This window comes from Callithrix jacchus, chromosome 9 (genome assembly GCF_049354715.1).
Source record: "Callithrix jacchus isolate 240 chromosome 9, calJac240_pri, whole genome shotgun sequence".
Taxonomy (NCBI): domain Eukaryota; kingdom Metazoa; phylum Chordata; class Mammalia; order Primates; family Cebidae; genus Callithrix; species Callithrix jacchus.
In genome coordinates, this window is record NC_133510.1 from 14,859,029 (window position 1) to 14,877,963 (window position 18,935).

The window sequence follows — 18,935 nt, forward strand, 5'->3', positions numbered from 1 at the left end:
ACTCTTCCAAATGGAAATTGCTAATTTTTGAAGGAGAAGGTTGACAGCTTCAGTAGGATTTCAACAGAGCAAGAAGACTGGAATTAGGTGAGGCCATAACTTCTTATCTGAGTTTCTGAAGGTGAGGGGAATTACAGAATTGTTTAGAAAGAGTCAATATAACTACTTTCAGAAAACACCACATGTGAAAATCCAGATTTATAAATGCGTTTAGTACAATGATTATTATATATGCAATATATAAGAAACACAATTATATGTATATATTTATACATAGAATATGTATATTGAGGTCCCCTAGAGTACAGCTATAATCTAGATCTGGTGAAAATAGATTACTTCGACTGGGCACGGTGGCTCACGCCTATAATCCCAGCACTTTGGAAGGCCGAGGCAGGTGGACCACGAGGTCAAGAGATCGAGACCATCCTGGTCAACAAGGTGAAACCCCGTCTCTACTAAAAATACAAAAATTAGCTGGGCATGGTGGCACGTGCCTATAGTCCCAGCTACTCGGGAGGCTGAGGTAGGAGAATTGCTTGAACCCAGGAGACGGAGGTTGCAGTGAGCCGAGATCGCACCATTGCACTCCAGCCTGGGTAACAACAGCGAAACTCCGTCTCAAAAAAAAAAAAAGGAAAATAGATTACTTGCAAGACAAGAGCATCTAAACACCCCTCAATCCTCCAACCCTTGAAAAGAAAGTCCACAGCCATGTTTCTTGAAACAATTCCTAATCCACACTGACCTGTGGCCCATACACTTCCGCCTTCTTTTCTAGAGCATCTTTTAAAGTATTTCATCAGTATTCAGGAGAAGGAAAACTCCTCTTTCTTATCATCTGCACAGAATAAGACTTCCAGTGGACTTTTGCTTGATACCTGGGAAGAAAATTGTGCTTTTCCTAGTAAAATGAGTCAGCTGGGATCTGTCATTTCTGGGAACTGTAAGAGTGTTAGAGATATGCTCGGCCTACTTCGTGGAATCTCACAGTGCATGAGTTGGTCACTTTCACACTGCTCCAGGCACCAGGAGCTGGAAGCTGGAAAGCTCTATTCTCTGGAACGTCAAGCATTAGATTGTAGTGTGGAGGCCTCAGAATTTATTTCTGTGCCCCTGACACCCTGCACTGTCATTGGGTCTGTTTTGCTGTATGCTCCCCAAATTGTACATTATCATTGGGAATGACATACACATTTCTGGGGAAAGGTAGTTTAGCATTTTTCTTAAGGGCCAGAATTTAAATCTCATCATTCCTACTGAGCCCCCACCCCCTCCCCACTCCTAAGACATTTGTTCTCCTGCAAGCTAGAGAAACAACAAGAAAAGACAGAATATTTGGGAGGAAAGGCTTCCCAAAGGACTGCTGCAGTCATGGTGGAGCTGGTACAGCCTCTCCCTGCCCAATTTTTTATTTTCATCTCTACCAACTGTAGATTACACATACACACACACACACACAAGCAGATCACACAAAGGAATACTATGCCTCAGGGCTAGGTGGACTCATTGAGCAAAGCTTGGAAGGAAGAACTAGAGAGAGACCTAGAGACAGAGACCCTCGGGAGAAATAATTAAGGCTGGCAGGGAAAGGCTGTGTTAATTGAGCTGAGAAGAAAGATGAGCATCCGGGGATTATTTTAAGAGGTGGTGGAATTTGCAGATAAAGTCATTGGTATATTATTGCATTCATCTTTGGTTACTACTTTTAAAAAATGTTTTTTAGGAAGAATGGTATCTAGAAACAAAAAAATGCATGCAAGAGAAAGAGCTAGCTACAGGGCTAAGTAGTAATAACTGACCAAAAAAAAAAAAAAAAAAAATGGAGAGACACAGGGTGATTTTGCCAGATCCTCATTTCCTGGAGTGAGCAAGAGAAGAAGCAAAATGCAGAGTCGGCTCCTGGCGCAGTGGCTGCCGTTCATGTGCAGTTGATACAGGCCTGGCACTGTCTGCGTGATACCCATGTGGTTTGTACTGAACTCCCTCCCACCAGCCCCACCTGCCCTCAAATAGTTATCTCATGCGGTTGTCTCTGTACCTAAATTTCCTAACATTTATTTCTTTTTGAGTATGAAGATCCTCTTTTTTAAGTCGAAAAATAAAAATAAAGTCACATGCCCCACAAGACTATAGTTGTACTTTCCACCAAGAAAATATAATATATAATGACCTTCATTCAATCCATTAGGTATTAATAAGACTTTTTTTTTATTTTTAAATATTTTTGGTGTATAATATAATGCAGAAAACTGCATACAGCATAATATATGCACCATCTAATAAAGAGCTCTAGTGTGAACCGCCACACATCCACCGCTAGGTTGGAAAATAGAACATCGCTGGCATCGCAGGAACTTCCTCCAGCCCCTTCCTCATCACAGCCCCCTCCCTCCCTGACATCCACATTTCCTTGCTTTTCTTTATGGCTTAACCATCAATGTGTGGATCCCTAAATGAGATAGTTTTGCCATGAATGGAACCATGGTTCATATACTTTCTTGTGACTTACTTCTTCCCAACATCATGTTCATAAGAACCATGCATGTGGTTGCGTGTAACTGTAGCTCGTTTTCTTTCCTGCATAATAATTCACTGTCATAGTATCTCACAGTTAATTGTTCTATCCATTCTGTTCTCCACCTCCCAGGTTGAAGTGATTCTCCTGCCTAGGTTCCTGAGTAGCTGGGACTACAGGCTTCTACCACCACACCCAGCTGATTTTTATATTTTTAGTAGAGGTAGGGTTTCACCATGTTGGCCAGGCTGGTCTCGAACTCCTGACCTCAAATGATCCACCCACTTTAGCCTCCCAAAGTGCTGGGATTACAGGCGTGAGCCACTCACTGCACCCAACCAGTCAAGAGTGTTGCTATTCTTGACCTATTTCCTGATGCACAGACATCTATAGTGGGGTGGAATTAACTGCATCTTCAGTGACAGTTTTAAAAATGTAACAGCTTTCCTGAGATATAATTTACAAACCATACAGTTCACCCATTGAAAGTATACAGTTCAGGCCAGGTGCAGAAGTGTTCACACCTGTAATCCCAGCACTTTGGGAGGCCAAAGTGGGCGGATCACCTAAGGTCAGGAGTTTGAGACCAGCCCAGCCGACACGGAGAAACCCCTTTTCTACTAAAAATACAAAATTACCAGGGTGTGGTGGCTTGTGCCTGTAATCCCAGCTACTTGGGAGGCTGAGGCAGGAGAATCACTTGAACCCGGGAGGTGGAGGTTACAGTGAGCCAAGATCACGCCACTGTACTTCAGCCTGGGTGACAAGAGTGAAACTCTGTCTCAAAAATAAATAAACACATAATAATAAAATAAAATACATACGTGTTACTTGAAGGGCTTAGCGTATTAATTCATTGCTTATTTCCATGGATGGCTTAAATTACAGTGGTTCTCAAATTTTCACAGGCATTGGAAGCACTTGCAGGGCTTGTTAAGACAGATTGCTAGGCTCCATCCACAGAGCGTCAGATTTATTAGGTCTTGGTGGAGCTTAAGAATTTGTATTTCTAGGCTGGGCGCAGTGGCTCACGCCTATAATCCCAGCACTTTGGGAGGCCGAGGCAGGTGGATCACGAGGTCAAGAGATCGAGACCATCCTGGTCAACAAGGTGAAACCCTGTCTCTACTAAAAATACACAAATTAACTGGGCATGGTGGTGCGCGCCTGTAGTCCCAGCTACTCGGGAGGCTGAGGCAGGAGAATTGCTTGAACCCAGAAGGCGGAGGTTGCAGTGAGATGAGATCGTGCCATTGCACTCCAGTCTGGGTAACAACAGCTAAACTCCGTCTCAGAAAAAAAAAAAAGAAAGAAAGAATTTGTATTTCTAACAAGTTTCTAAATGATGCTGATACAGCAGACCACACTTTGAGAAACCTGGGTACTGGCTGTTACTTTGAAAGTTAGATAACTGGACGCCGGGAAATTCATTTATTCTTTCAAGAGATAAGAATGGGACATAAGGGCTGGGTGCAGTGGCTCGTGCGTATAATCCCAGCACTTTGGGAGGCTGAGGTGGGCGGGTCACCTGAGGTCGGGAGTTTGAGACCAACCTGACCAACATGGAGAAACCCTGCCTCTAATAAAAATAAAAAATTATTAGATGTGTGTGGCACATGCCTTAAATCCCAGCTACTCGGGAGGCTGAGGCAGGAGAATCACTTAAACCTGGGAGGCAGAGGTTGCAGTGAGCCAAGATCTCACCATTGCACTCCAGCCTGGGCAACAAGAGCAAAACTCTGTCTCCAAAAAAAAAAAAAGGACATAAGACACTTGCAGTTTGTTAGAGAAAAAGAGTTCAATTAGCAGACTCTTTTAGTAGCTCAGAGCATGACAGTAGGAATAGTGATAGGGAATATATTAAAAAACACTGCAGAGATACAATCAAGAGACTTTGGCAATCGATTCAAGGTGGAAGGCGAAGGAGAGAGAGGAGTCAGAAAGATACCAAGATTTCAGTCCTGGACCCAGGATGAGAATTGGAAGACAGAGAACATGCATGATTGAAATGAAAGTGTGTAATCAATCAGCATTTTAACTTCTATACTTGGCTCTCTAGGAGGAGTCACTTGACCCATATTTTATGAGAAGGGCAGTACCCAGGGGTACTGGTCCCCTACGTCTTCGACCTCATTCCTGCAGTGTTGCCCCAGAAACCGGAAACATGTAATCATGGGAGTTTTCCTGGGTAATTGATACTGAATTATCAATGGGCAGCTAATTTTTGTATTTTTAGTAGATACGGGGTTTCACCATGCTGGCCAGGATGGTCTCGAACTCCCGACTTCATAATCTGCCCCCCTCAGCCTCCCAAAGTGCTGAGATTACAGGTGTGAGCCACCGTGCCTGGCCTAACTTTTATTTTTCTGGAAACCTCTGTCATCCAGGCTGGAGTTCAGTGGTACAATCATAGCTCACTGCATGTTTGACCTCCTGCGACCCTCCCGCTTTAGCCTCCTGAGTAGTGAGGACTGTAGACATGTGCCACCGTGTCCAGCTAATTTTTTTTTGGTAGAGATAAGGTCTCACCATGTTGGCCAGACCAGTCTCAAACTCCTTGCCTCAAGTGATCCTCCCACCCCAGCCTCCTGAAATGCTGTGATTACAGGTTTGAGCCACCACTCCCGGCTATCTTTTTTTTTTTTTGTTTTTAATAGAGACAGGGTTTCACCATGTTGTCCAGGATGGTCTCGATCTCTTGACCTGGTGATCCATCCGCCTTGGCCTCCCAAAGTGCTGGGATTGTAGACGTGAGCCACTGTACCCGGCCACATTTTCACATTATCTTATTAAGCAGTGCCGGACTTTACTCTTAGAAGCTAAATATTACTCACGTCTTTGAGGAAAAGGCAGAGAGATATGTCTGGGACCAGGAATCTCCAAAATCTCAATTAGCAGTGGAGTCTCAAAAAGGGGAGGCACAGTCAAAGCAGCTCCCTCAAGGTGAATGGACCGGGTTGTTCGGAAGCCAAAGGGACTCTCCTTGTCTTCAACAGAGGGTGGCCTTCATGACCCGCTTCCTCTTTCCCTGAGAGCCAGAGGAGGACTTTTCTTTTCTTTCAGTCAACAAATATTTTTCTAGCACCTCCCAAATGCCCTTGTGCACTTATCCACAGAGGAGAAAATGGTATTTATTTATTTATTTATTGAGACGGAGATTCACTCTTGTTACCCAGGCTGGAGTGCAATGGCATAATCTCGGCTCACTGCAACCTCCGCCTCCTGGGTTCAAGCAATTCTCCTGCCTCAGCCTCCCGAGTAGTTGGGACTACAGGAGCGTGCCACCATGCCCAGCTAATTTTTGTATTTATTTTTAGTAGAGATGGTGTTTCACCATGTTGACAGGATGGTCTCGATCTCTTGACCTCGTGATCCACCAGCCTCGGCCTCCCAAAGTGCTGGGATTATAGGCTTGAGCCACCGCGCCTGGCCTGGTGTTTATTTAAAACCATTTCCAGAGCATATGAGGGAAAGAAACAAAACCACAACGGATGAGCATGCCACACTGTTCCACGTCACGTTAAATGCTGCGGCAATAACATATGAGAAGCTAGTAACAGAATGATGGTGCTGGGGGCCTTCTCTGGACGGGATGGTCAGGGAAGGGCTCTTGGAAAGTGTGACCTCAATGTCAAAGAAGGCTGCTCTGCACAGAGAAAAAAAACCATTCCCAGAAGGCAGCAAGGCACAGTGGGGAGAAACAGGGTGGGGCTGGGTGAGGAGTATAAGGAGTTTGGGGTTCTAGAGAAAAGAGTAAAATCCTGAAGAGGATGGCAAGGTTGGCGGGGTCAGATTCTGGATGGCCTTGTGTAATGCGGTGAGGAGTTACGACTCCATCCTTTAGGATGACACAAAACCTTTGAAGGGTTTTAAGCAGAGAAGTCACGTGGTCAAATCTAGGCTTTGTGAAGAGCTCTTTGGTCGCTGTATCCATGGAAAGGCAAGACAATCTTGTGCTATCAAAGTAGTCTTCTCTTGCTGAGGACATAGTTTCTTGGTCAGTTTCACTGTTAAGGCTGATCTAACGTTCTTCCACGTTTTCTCCAAACCTTATGTGTCTTCACATTCACTCTGTACCTCACCTTTGCCAGTGTCTCCCGTGAGCCCCTCACACCAAACCAGGGTCCGCCCTGCCAGACCCTTAGCTCTTAACGTAGTTTGTCTTTTCCATCCCGAAGTAAAATTAAGTACCACCTCTTTAAAACTAGTATATTTTAATTCCTCCAGCTTTAAGCAGCCTGGCCTATTCTCAACCCACATAGCATTTTGGCTAGGGGAGAAGTTTAGCTGTTTCCGCCCACAAGGCTCTGTGTGTATGTATGTGTGTCTTATACTAGTAACTTGGCATGTTTTACAAACCTTGCTCTTTGTGTTACCTCTTGCATATCAAAATGTTGTTTTCTGACTGTCATGCCATTTGCAGCCTTAGTAACAGGGCGATGGTGCGATGAAGAAAAGAAAGCAGGCTTGGTGCGGTGGCTCACGATTGTAATCTCAGCACTTTGGGAGGCCGAGGCAGGTGGGTCACCTGAGGTCAGGAGATTGGGACCAGCCTGGCCAACCTGGTGAAACCCGTTTCTACTAAAAATACAAAAATTAGCTGGGCGTGGTAGTGCACGCCTGTAATCCCAGCCACTCGGGAGGCTGAGGCAGGAGAATCACTTGAACCTGGGAGGCGGAAGTTGCAGTGAGCTGAGATCATGCCACTGCACTCCATCCTGGCCAGTGGAGTAAGACTGTCTCCAAAAAGAAAAGAAAAGAAAGCAGAGGAGGCATTATGCTCTAGCGACAGAGAGGACCTGTGTTTGGGAAAAAGTAGAAAGATCTGGATTCCAACTGAGGGTCAACCATGCAATTGCTGTATGAACAAGTACTTAATTTTACTTTCCTATTTTCAAAGCGGGAATAATAATGACATATACCACAAATTTTAGTAAAGATTAAATGAGAAAAATAGATGTAAAACACTTAGTTCAGTGCACTAGGAGCTCCTCTTCCTTGGGAAGAGGACCAGAATGAGGTTTTGGGGGAAAAGTAGGGTTTGTTCTAGGAGTGGGAGGAGATTGGAAAAGAAGACCTCATATTGGGAAAGACAGGAAAGCAGTAAGAGGTGAGATGAAGCCAAGTTGGAATTAAGGAACTGGGAACCACTATAAGTTTTCAAATAGGGGATATTATGATGTAAAATTAGTATTTTAGAGAAAACTGGTATGGTATCTATGTGCAGTTATGAGTGAGACCACAGAGAACTACTCTGGTGTTGGCCGGGCGCAGTGGCTCAAGCCTGTAATCCCAGCACTTTGGGAGGCCAAGGCAGGTGGATCACGAGGTCAAGAGATCAGGACCATCCTGGTCAACAAGGTGAAACCCCGTCTCTACTAAAGATACAAAAAATTAGCTGGGCATGGTGGCGCGCACCTGTAGTCCCAGCTACTCGGGAGGCTGAGGCAGGAGAATTGCTTGAACCCAGGAGGCGGAAGTTGCAGTGAGCCGAGATTGTGCCATTGCACTCCAGCCTGGGTAACAAGAGCGAAAACTCCATCTCAAAAAAAAAAAAAGAACTACTCTGGTGTTTAGCTGTCAGGAGGATGAGTACTCACTTGGAAATTGGGAAGGAAATGAGTGATCCTGATGTACATTTGAGGAGGTTTTTGTCTGTTGTTCTGAGGTCCATAAACAGTCTTCCTCTGCAGTAGGATAAATGAGTGGCCAAAGGGAGAGAAGGCACAGGACTCCAGCTAGCAACTCCTCTCCTCCTCCACCTGCCCCTGCCCCTGTCCCATGGAAATCATCCAGTCCGAGGCCCACCCTTCAACAGCAATGCAGCCAGGAGTTCACAAAGGGAAGATTTCCTTTCCAAAGACTGCTAAGATGGTCTGCCCTCTTATGCCAGGAATATTAACAAAATTGCAAATGTATTCTTATTTTTTCTCTTTTTTTTGAGTCAGAGTCTCACTTTGTCACACAGGCTAGAGTGCAGTGGCACAATCTTGGCTCACTGCAACCTCCACCTCCCAGGTTCAAGCAATTCTCCTGCCTCAGCCTCCCAAGTAGCTGGGATTACAGGTGCCCACCACCATGCCCAGCTAATTTTTTATTTTTAGTAGAGAGGAGGTTTCACCATGTTGGCCAGGCTGGTCTTGAACTCCTGACCTCAGGTGATCCTCCTGCCTTGGCCTCCCAAAGTACTAGGATTACAGGCATGAGCTTCTTCTTCTTCTTTTATTTATTTTTTTTTGAGACAGGGTCTCAATCTGTCACCCACACCGAAGTGCAATTGCACAATCACGACTCACTGCAGCCTCGAACTCCTCAGCTCAAGCAATCCTCTGGCCTCAGGCTCCCGTGCACCACCATGCTCGGCTAACTTTTAAATTTTCTGTAGAGACAGGGGTCTCACCGTGTTGCCTAGGCTGGTCTTGAACTCCTGGACTCAAGCAAGCTTCCCACCTTGGCCTCTCAAAATGCTAGGATTATAGATGTGAGCCCCTGCACCTGGCCACAAGTGTATTTTTAAATCACACATTCAATAGCTCCCCATTGGATGACCGAGTAAGAGTGCTTTTATTTTCTTTCACTCAACAAATATTTTTCTAGCATCTCCCACATACCCCTGTATACTATCCTATCCACTGGGGAGAAAATGGTAAATAAGACCATTCCCAGAGCCTTTGAGGGCAAGAAACAAAACCGCAACAGATGAGCATGCCACACTGTTCCATGTCACATTAAAGGCTGTGGCAAAAAGCATGTGAGAAATTAGAAGTAAAATAATGGCAGTAGGGACCTTCTCTGGGAGGGATGATCAGGGAAGGCCTCTTGGAAGGTATGATCTCAATGTCAAAGGAGCCTGCTCAGCAACCTTGAAGAGGTGCCCGTGTAGGCTCATGGCTATTTCTGCATAGGTTTCTAGATGTGAGCCTGCCTGTCTGGGGAGAGGGGCAGGAGTGGGAGGTGGCTACATTTCCCGAAGGAGTCTGGAGTTGCTTGAGTTCTGGGCACTGGGAAGTCAGTCCTAGGCTTCAGTGGGACTGTGTGAACGGCTGAGGACCTGGAATCACCCCTTGTCTGTCTGTGGGGCGGGGATTTTTTTTCAGGCACTGTTCTGAAGTACGATAGAAAGTACAGACATGCTTGGGGGCTCAGCTGTACCTGTTCCGGGCCCTCTTTTAGGTCTCAACTCTAGGCTTGATGGATGTGGCCCCTTAAGAGAATGAAAATGGGTGACTAGCAGAAAAAGGAAGAGATCCTTGCTTTCCTGTCTTCAAACACGCACCTCTTCAGTTGTGATGGTGAAGTGGGGCAGTGCGGTCTCTTGGACGTACCCTAGAGGGGGTTTTGGAGGTGTAGCAGGGTTACACCCCCTCCCACCATCCTGCCTACACAGTGGTTTTGGGGGCACAGATATTTCAGAGAGTAGTCTTCCCAAGAACCCTACACCAAGTGTACTACCACCCCTTCCCATACTTGATTCTGGTCCCCTCTTTATTTTTCTGATAGTATTCACTGGACCCAATGTATTATGTATTTGTTTGCTGCCATGTCTCTGGCACTTAGAGCAGTAACTGGCACATACTAGGCACCCAGTGGGTAATTCATTTGTTTAATGAATGTTTTGAATGGCTGAATGGCTGAATGAAGAGGAGGAGCAGAGCAGATGTCTGACCAGCTCATTCTGGCTTGTGGAAGGATCCCTATTGGGAATTTTGCATCTTTCCCTCCCCACGGCCTTCCAGTCATTACTAAAGAATAGAGACACTGATTCCTACATTTTTTTTTTTTTTTGAGACAGAGTTTCGCTCTTGTCACCCAGGCTGGAGTGCAATGGCGCGATCTCGGCTCACCGCAACCTCCGTCTCCTGGGTTCAAGCAATTCTCCGGCCTCAGCCTCCCGAGTAGCTGGGATTACAGGCACGCGCCACCATGCCCAGCTAATTTTTTGTATTTTTAGTAGAGATGGGGTTTCACCATGTTGACCAGGATGGTCTCGATCTCTTGACCTTGTGATCCGCCCTCCTCGGCCTCCCAAAGTGCTGGGATTACAGGCTTGAGCCACCGCACCTGGCCTCTTTTTTTTTTTTTTTAATGGAGTCTTGCTCTGTCATCCAGGCTGGAGTGCAGTAGTGCGATCTCAGCTCACTGCAACCTCCACCTCATGGGTTCAAGTAATTCTCCTGCCTCAGCCTCCCAAGTAGCTGGGATTACAGGTGTGTGCCACCACATCGGGGTAATTTTTGTGTTTTTTATTACAGACAGGCTTTCATCATGTTGGCCAAGCTGGTCTCGAACCCCTGACCACAGATAATCTGTGCACCTCAGCCTCCGAAAGAGCCCCACATTCTTAACTACTGTGTTTGGTGCATTTGAATTGGCATTTGTGTCTTAGGAAGGGGAAACTTTTTAGATCTCTGTCGAAGTCTGTAGTTGTTATTGCAATGAGCTTTCCCTGCCTGCTGGGCATTTACCAGATCTTTCTTCCTATACAACGGAGAGCCTCCCCTGGTTCAATCCTGCTATAAATCTCAATAGTGACCCATAAACGGGGTCCCAATGTGACCTGCTCATTAACACAAAACCATCAGCCCCCATACAGCTTCCTGCCGCCCCAGTTGGGTTGAGGCAAGAAGTTCCCATTCTGCCCATGCTGATGAAACCAGTCGCCAGCATTTACCCTTTAAGGGGTCCTTTCTCCTCCCACCCCAGCCCACCCCAGCACAAGAATGTAGGAGAGGACAAACAGCTGCCTGGCTTCAGTTCTGTGACCACTCAAGGACTGGCTTGCATCTGTCTGCCAGGATAGAGAGCATCCTGAGGGGGCTGGTGTGTGTGTGCGTATGTGTGAGAGCATGCACCCACGTGTGTATGGGGGAATTCAGTTTCACGTACCACACTTCTGGAAGTCAGAGAAAGAAGCAAGCCACTGCACATGTTAGAGCCATTTTTGGGGGCAATTTTAAAAACATTTTTAATGGGCTGAGAGTCTGGTGGAAAGCTGAGGGCAGGGGCGGGGGTCGAGGGGTGGAGTGGAAACAGCTGAGGGAGTGATTCCTGCCTCCATATATGTTTATTAGGCACTGAGGGCGGGATTAGCAGCTCCTGGGAAGTCTGGCCCTAGTTGCCTTGTCAGACTGTCCTTGAGGCAGTCAAAGCCACAGTGACCATCAGCAGGGACCAACGCCTGTCTTTGGCTCAGAAAACAATGTAGCCTGGGCTGAAACTAGGACCTGCAGGGCCAGAGAGATTTCACTGGAGCCTGATGGAAGGGTGACAGAGGTGAGAGGCACTGGTGTGAGGGACAAGTGTCACAGGTGGGGAAGAAGAACTCTGTTACCTGGCGGTGGAGATGTGCGAGGATCAAAGTCCCCTGGGAGAGTAGGTGTTGCAGGCCGCAGGGTGGTGGGCGGGGCACGGGCTGGGCAGGAGGCTGCGGGGCGCAGGGAAAAGGCTGGAGAAGCTGGAGGGCCTGGGGCAGCCTTAGCTTTGCAATCCCGGGAAGGACTGGTAGGTGGAGTTAAGGATATTTGGACAAGGAATCGCTTTGAAGCTTTTCTCTCGTCCTCCCTACCCGGGACCTGGTCCCCTCCCATCCATAAAACCATTAGCTCCTGGTGCCAGCCCTATCTCTGCTCCATCTCTCCCGGTTCCAGTCGGCGCATTCACATACCTCCCTCCCTGGGGGACGGGGAGGATTTATGGGGAAGAGGGGAGGAGGAGGGGCATCCTCCAGAGGAGGGGAGGTCTGAGGAGAGTCGGGTGCGGGAGCTGTTAGTCCCGGGCTGGAGGCCGGCTCATTTCCGAGCTGGCTCTGCATGACAAAGGGGAAGGAGCAAGTTTCTTCTTTGATCTGTCCCCTGCCGGCCCCACACACCTGCCTGTTGATGCCCTCGCCCCAGCTGAGACTTCGAAAAGGAAAACCCAAAGGGGGTGGGGGAAAGGCTGTGTCCCAGCTCTCCTGGACCCTGCTCGGGCCACCTCCCTCTCCTGGTGGTCCCAGCACAAAAATATTTACTGGGCTGATGACCCGAAGCACCTGCCGCCCCCTCCCGGAAAGCCTGGGGACGCCGACGCGCGAGAGTGCGCAGTGAGCCGGGGCGCGCGGCGCTGCGCGCATCAGGTCCGGGGCCTCAGGAGGCGCGGGTCACGCCCAGCTGGAGGCCCGGGAGGACTGCGGGGGAGCCGCAGGGGGCGTGTGTCTGTAGGCGCAGGCTTGCTCTGGGGTCCAGCAGCACGGATCTGCCGTGGGTCTGAGGGGCTGGGGACCGGGGTTCTTGGGGATGGATAGAGGCACAGGCTGAGTTAGAGCAGGCAGGAAGCCAAGAGGTGGGAGACTTGGGAGCTACCAGGGAAGGGCTCTGGCTTCTGGAAGATGTGTTCTCAGCTCAGGCGTTTGATGCCAGAACTGCCGCCTGGCGCTGGCAGTGTCCCTGGCTCAGCTGCTGGGGTGCTCAGTGCCGCCCTTGAGGGCCACGATGCCAGGAGGGGCAGGGGCCGCCTAGGGAGGCACCACCTCAGCCACCAAAGCTTTCTGGGCCGGCAGTTCGCGGTGTAGCTTTTCCATTTCTCGAAGAAGGTGACTTGCGAAAGTGAAAAGTCCTAGATCTGTAAACAAGGGCTGGGACTCGGAAAACTTGCTGAGGGTGAGAAGGGTACAGATGGAGAGGGGAAACTCCTCTTTGGGCGCAGGTAAATTCAATTCACCAACATTTTTTAATTTCACAAAGGAGAGCCTGATGTTCAGAGGAGTAAGCCTCTGGGCTGGAGTGAGAGGCAGGGAGGGGCTGGACTGGGCAGGACGGGCCTCATTTCTGTGGATGTTCTGCAGCAGGGCAGGTGTGCTTTGCCACAGAGGGGCCTCCCGGATCCCCAACGGAGGAACGGCCCAAGCTCCGCTCGTGGCATGATTTGTTTTCATTTCTCTCTCTGGTTTCTCAGCTCATTATTTCTTTGGGAATTAGGTCCTGCGCAGGGTTCCCACAGTTTGGGGTAAGAGACAGAAGCCCTAGGGTGGGAAGATGAGCGGCGGGAGGTGGAGGCTGGAAAGGCTGAACTTCTTTGTGGGGAGCCAGCAGCGTAAGCATCAGTGCGTTTTTCTCCACCTCACCCCTGGCGCCTGTCTGCCCTTATCCGCTGAGTTTCCACACCGACTATCTCTTCATTTCTGTTTTCTCCAGGGAGCCCTACTCTGGAAGCTGTCAGTCCCAGGGCACTGGGCAGGGCTGAGGCCAACCATGCCCAGCCTGCTGCTGCTGTTCACAGCTGCTCTGCTGTCCAGCTGGGTTCAGCTTCTGATAGAAGCCAACTCCTGGTGGTGAGTAAGAGGGGCTGAGGTCCTGCCTGCACAGCCTGAGGTCTCCTTCAGCAGCTGAGATGAGAAGGAAGGGCACCATGTGTCACCATTATGCCTTGATTCCTAGGAATACTAAGGGCCTCTTTTATCCCAGGAAAACTAAGAATGCTCTGTGTCTCTCTCAAGAACTTTTACCTTTGCAAGGGTTCCTGGAGGTTAAAGGACCCATTCATTTGGTTTTTTTTTCTCTAATCCTGTCCACATTCCCTTTTCCTTGGACCTACCCTCATGCCCATGAATTGTTAGAAATTGCTCTTGGGTCAACAAGAATATCAGTACTTGGTAGTTTTTGTTCCTGGTTTTGTGTGTTTTGCTGGTAGGAGATAGAATTCCTCTTTTCTAAGTCTGAAGAGCAGGTGAGGGGTTCACAGCACCATGGGTGGCTTTCTTCTTCTGTTTTAAAGGCTACTGTCATTGCCAAGCTGACATGGAAATGGCAGGCGATCACCACCTATTTTGCATGGTCTCTGCCACTGGCATTTTTACTCAGATGGCAAATCCGCAGCCTTCTCATCTAACGTTCTATGTGGCTGGTAGATGAGAGCAAAAGGCAGAGCCTCTGAACTGGTGAAGAGTGGATGAGGAAGTTAGATGTGGCAGTGCAAACATGGGGAATAGACTGTGATGTATGGAAAGCGATTGGATTTTAAAGGCACCAGGGAGCTCCGCGGAAAGGAATTGATTGCTTTCCATGGTGTATCCTGCACTTGGGCTGCCCTGAACCAGTCACTCCCACTACTTGAATGAGGCCTGTGCTCTCCCATTGAGGTTTGGCTCTTTTTGCCCTCTACCTATAATGAAGAGCTGCCCCCCACCCCTTGTCATCTTATCTGCCTGCTCCCTCGTTCTTAAGAGTCAGTTCAAACTCTGGCCATCTCCTTATAAAGGCTTCTCTTCAGCCATAAGAGCTATTTTCCTATCTGATCACAGCAGATCTGGGAGCTCGAGTCTGTCTGAGGCATTTGGCAGTCTCGCAAGCCTCAGTTTCATTCATTTGTCCTTCGAAGGCCGGCACTCTGATTTACTCATTTTTCTTTCCAACACCTTGTACACAGGGAAGCATTCAATGAATGTGTTGAATGAATGACTTCGTGCTGCACACAGGCGTATGCTCACTCCTGGCCCTGTTTTCCCCTTTCTGGATTGCTGTTGTAGGTCATTAGCTATGAACCCGGTGCAGAGACCCGAGATGTTTATCATCGGTGCCCAGCCTGTGTGCAGCCAGCTTCCTGGGCTCTCCCCTGGCCAGAGGAAGCTGTGCCAATTGTACCAGGAGCACATGGCCTACATAGGGGAGGGAGCCAAGACAGGCATCAAGGAATGCCAGCACCAGTTCCGGCAGCGGCGGTGGAACTGCAGCACAGTGGACAACGCGTCTGTCTTTGGGAGAGTCATGCAGATAGGTAAGAGGGCTGCGCTAAGGAACTGCACTCATCTTGTCTGGGAGCAATTAAGCTCCCTCAGGACTGGCACAGGGAGAGCCCAGATGGAGCCTAATGGGGTTCTCTCTAGGCTTGGCAACTGAGAGAGGCACACGAGGCCGCGGGCTCTGGGACACTGCAGTAACCACAGCTTGGCATTCCCTAGTCCTCTGCCTTCCAGGTTCACCTGGGGCAGGCTGCTCGGGACTCGCCCTGAGAGGGGGCAGAATATCTGAGTTGATTTAGAGTGGATTAGGAGGCCCGCCCACCGCCACTGCCTTTGTCTCTCAGTGCAAAGAAGAGCCTTGGGTAGAAAACGAGAAATTGCAGCCCTGAGTATCTATAGGATTTTTGCCTCTTCCACTTGAACCTTCCAAAGAGGGATAGAAATATCGGGCCAAACTGGTGATAGCTGTCACCACCCTAACCTCGTCCAGTCCCAGCGTCTTCATTTGAAAGGGACGTGGGAACGTGGGGGAAGGGGTCAGACGAAAGACAAAGATGAGAGGGAGAGGGCCAAGTCTTCCTGGATTCCTGTCCCCTCCCCTCTCCCACTGCTGGCCAAGGATTCTTGGGCTACCCAGTTGCTTAGCTGGAGGTGTGATGTGAGGTCTAATTGTTTTACGTCCTTTTGAAATGCAATCCTCCCCTCTCTGGCGAGAAATTGAGAAATCCGGCCCTATTCTACTGGGTCTTATCCCCAGGGCCATAAAAGGGAAGTGTTAGAACGCTGTGTTCCTCCAGCCTGACATTCTCCCAGAACACCTCCCTTCAAAAGGTTACCTGAGGCTGGAGTCTCCCCAGAGAGGGATTTTAGCGTGGCAGCGGAGTTGGGGAGGTGGAGATTTCCTGCTCCTCTCTTAGGGAGAATACTTGGAAGGCTCCTTCCCCCTCCCACTTATTCCAGACCTCTTTCCCTACCCTCTCTGTCCCATATTGAGAGGTAGGGCCCGAGGCAGTGGCTCATGCCTGTAATCCCAGCACTCTGGGAGGCTGAGGCAGGAGGATTCCTTGAGGCCAGGAGTTCAAGACTAGCCTGGGCAACATAGTGAGACCCCTGTCTCTATAAAAAAAATTTTTTTTAAGAGGGAGAGGGAATTAAAGATGGGGAAAGTACATGTTGAAACTTGCTGCTCTTTTGCTTCCTTTAGCAGTAACTCAGGATATATAAAAAGAAGGTCCTGGTGTTCCTGGGACAGTCTTACGGGGCTGCTTTCCCAAAAGAGTGGACTTGGGGGCTTAGTGTGACTCACTCACAGTTTATTGATTCTTCTCAAATCCACTTGGTATTTGCCTCTTCTCCCTGGTGAAAGTCTCGGCAGCACTCCCTGCCCTGTGTTTTGGGCAAGGAAACTAGGACAGCCTCGGTGCAGAGTGTTCTCTAGTCTCTGGAGTGGAGTTCATGTTTATTGGGGACCTAATGTAGGCCTGCTATTGGCTAGATCCTTTTCATGTGTGTTTCATGTGCATAAAGGCCTCAGAGTGAGGGGGTACTTTAGGAAAGAAAGGGGTTGGCAGGCAAAGACACCGCGCTGGGTTTAGGTGTGCCCTAGGTGCTCAGAGAAAGTACGCTTTGTCGAAGACAGCCCATCTCTCTGTGCCCTATTCTGTTACAAAAAGGAACCCTTCTGTTTGCCTCATTTTCCTCCTTCCTTTTTATAGCTTCCCTGAAGGCTCATGCTACCTAGGAGGCTGTCCTCCCTTCCTCCCCACTGAGCCCAGAGTAGCTCCTGGTCGGTCCTTGCCCTGTGTTGAAAATGACTTTCTAAGACTTCCTTTCGCCTTTGAAGCAGTAGCAAAAGTCAGTCACCAGAGGGCGGCAGAGCCCCTCGGAGGAGCCTCCGAGTCGCCCAGCCCCTGCCTAGGGAGCTTGGAGGCACCTTGGGCTGCTATGCAAGACAGAGGGCATGAAATTGCTCTGCTGTCTCCTTTAGGGGAAAGGTGCATGTCCCTCTAGTAGCTCCATGGCTGCTTTTTTTTTTAGCCATTTATCCTTGAGATGGTTAGAGTTTCAACTCTGAACTGTTGCATATGTAGATAACCCACTACATTGCATACCCGTTCTGAAGCCCCAAATTATCCCTTTCTTGCCGAGGATAGCAACAGTAGAGGGTACTCACTGGGCTTACCCAAGGGCCCAAAGGCTGCCCCGTGAAGTCAGAGCTACCCACACCCAGCTTCTGATAGAGACCCAACTGAAAGAGGCAGGCAGTGCAGCGGAGGACAAATTGGGATCCCAGAGAGTAAGGACAGGTTAGAGCTGTCAGAGTGCGTCAGGCCTGGTGTGCGTCAGGTTCAGCTGAAGGCAGTTCTGAAAGGGCTGATTCAACTCTGAAAAATATGTTTGCTAAAGAATGATAGAAATAAATCAGACATATGTAGCTTGGAAAAGTGAAAATGTAAAAGGCTGATTAGTTGTTTTCAAACACTGAAGAGCTGTCAAATGGGAAAGGGATTATAGCACAGTGCATCCGCAGCAGGCAGAAATCACAGGAGACATATTTCAGCTTAATACAAGAAGGAGCATTCTGGTGATTAGAGTCATTACAAAAAGATGGAATGGGTTGTCTTGAAAATCCAGCCTGCTTCTCTGAGGAACTCTGTAGAAGGAAAGCTCCTGGTGGATATGGAGGATAGCTCGAGGTTGAAGCTTGGGAGGCTCCCTCCTGTTCCAGGATGCCATGTCAGGCAGTTGAGGCTGCATTTTCAGGAGATGAGCTCCTCAAAGTGGGGCCCAGACCCTCCCGCCTGAGAGCCTCTTTGGCCATCTTACCATCCCCCCATGCTCCTTGTCACATTCTGAGCCCACTAGACCAGGTCTTATTGGCTGAATCGTGAGTGTAACTTCCTGCCATCATTTCCGTTTTTCTTGGGCTGTTCTTACTTCACAACTGATTAAAAGCCAGCCACTGGTTAACAGAGAAAAACAAACTCACTCAGCATGGTCTGCTTGTAAACTTCACTGTGTCATGCCCAGATCATCAAGAAGCAGGGCAAAGGGGGAGATTTTTCTTGGCCTATTGATTGATTTCAGACTGCTTCTCTGTCTACCTTCCAAGACAGGATTGTGGGACTCTACCTGGTTTAATCTCCGAGATCAGGATTGAATCCCTCCCTTCTGTCCATTTCTAAGTCCCTATGAATATAATTTATTATTTCTTATAACAGCTTTATCAAGATATGTAATTCACATACCATGAAATTCACCATTTTAAAGTGCACACTTCAGTGGCTTTTAGCACAGCCACAGGTTGCCCAGCCGTCACCATGATCTAATTCCATAACATTTTCACCACTCCATAGAGAAACTACACTCCCGTGAGCTGCCCCACTCTCCACACCCCAACCCGCGACGCCAGGCAACCACTGTTCTTTCTGTCTCTATGGATTTGCCTCTACTGGGCATTTCTTTTTTTTTTTGAGACGGAGTTTCGCTCTTGTTACCCAGGCTGGAGTGCAATGGCGCAATCTCGGCTCACCGCAACCTCCGCCTCCTGGGTTCAGGCAATTCTCCTGCCTCAGCCTCCTGAGTAGCTGGGATTACAGGCACGCGCCACCATGCCCAGCTATTTTTTTTTTTGTATTTTTAGTAGAGACGGGGTTTCACCATGTTGACCAGGATGGTCTCGATCTCTTGACCTCGTGATCC

General features: G+C 48.6%; 1 protein-coding gene across 6 annotated transcripts in view; it reads left to right on the plus strand.

Annotated features, from left to right (window-relative positions):
- WNT5B (Wnt family member 5B) overlaps positions 1-18,935 on the plus strand; it is a 122,713-nt gene that overhangs the window by 94,491 nt on the left and 9,287 nt on the right. Inside the window, exons 1-3 of one of the 6 annotated variants that reach the window (XM_003733706.5) lie at positions 11,641-11,791; positions 13,690-13,826; positions 15,021-15,268. In XM_003733706.5, the coding sequence (XP_003733754.3) occupies positions 13,747-13,826; positions 15,021-15,268 (328 nt within the window). In that variant the 5' untranslated portion in view covers positions 11,641-11,791; positions 13,690-13,746. Of the gene's footprint in view, positions 1-11,640; positions 11,792-12,598; positions 12,757-13,035; positions 13,202-13,689; positions 13,827-15,020; positions 15,269-18,935 lie in introns of those variants that run through there. The other 5 variants (XM_035255429.3, XM_035255430.3, XM_054239181.2 and 2 more) reach the window with 5 other exon arrangements.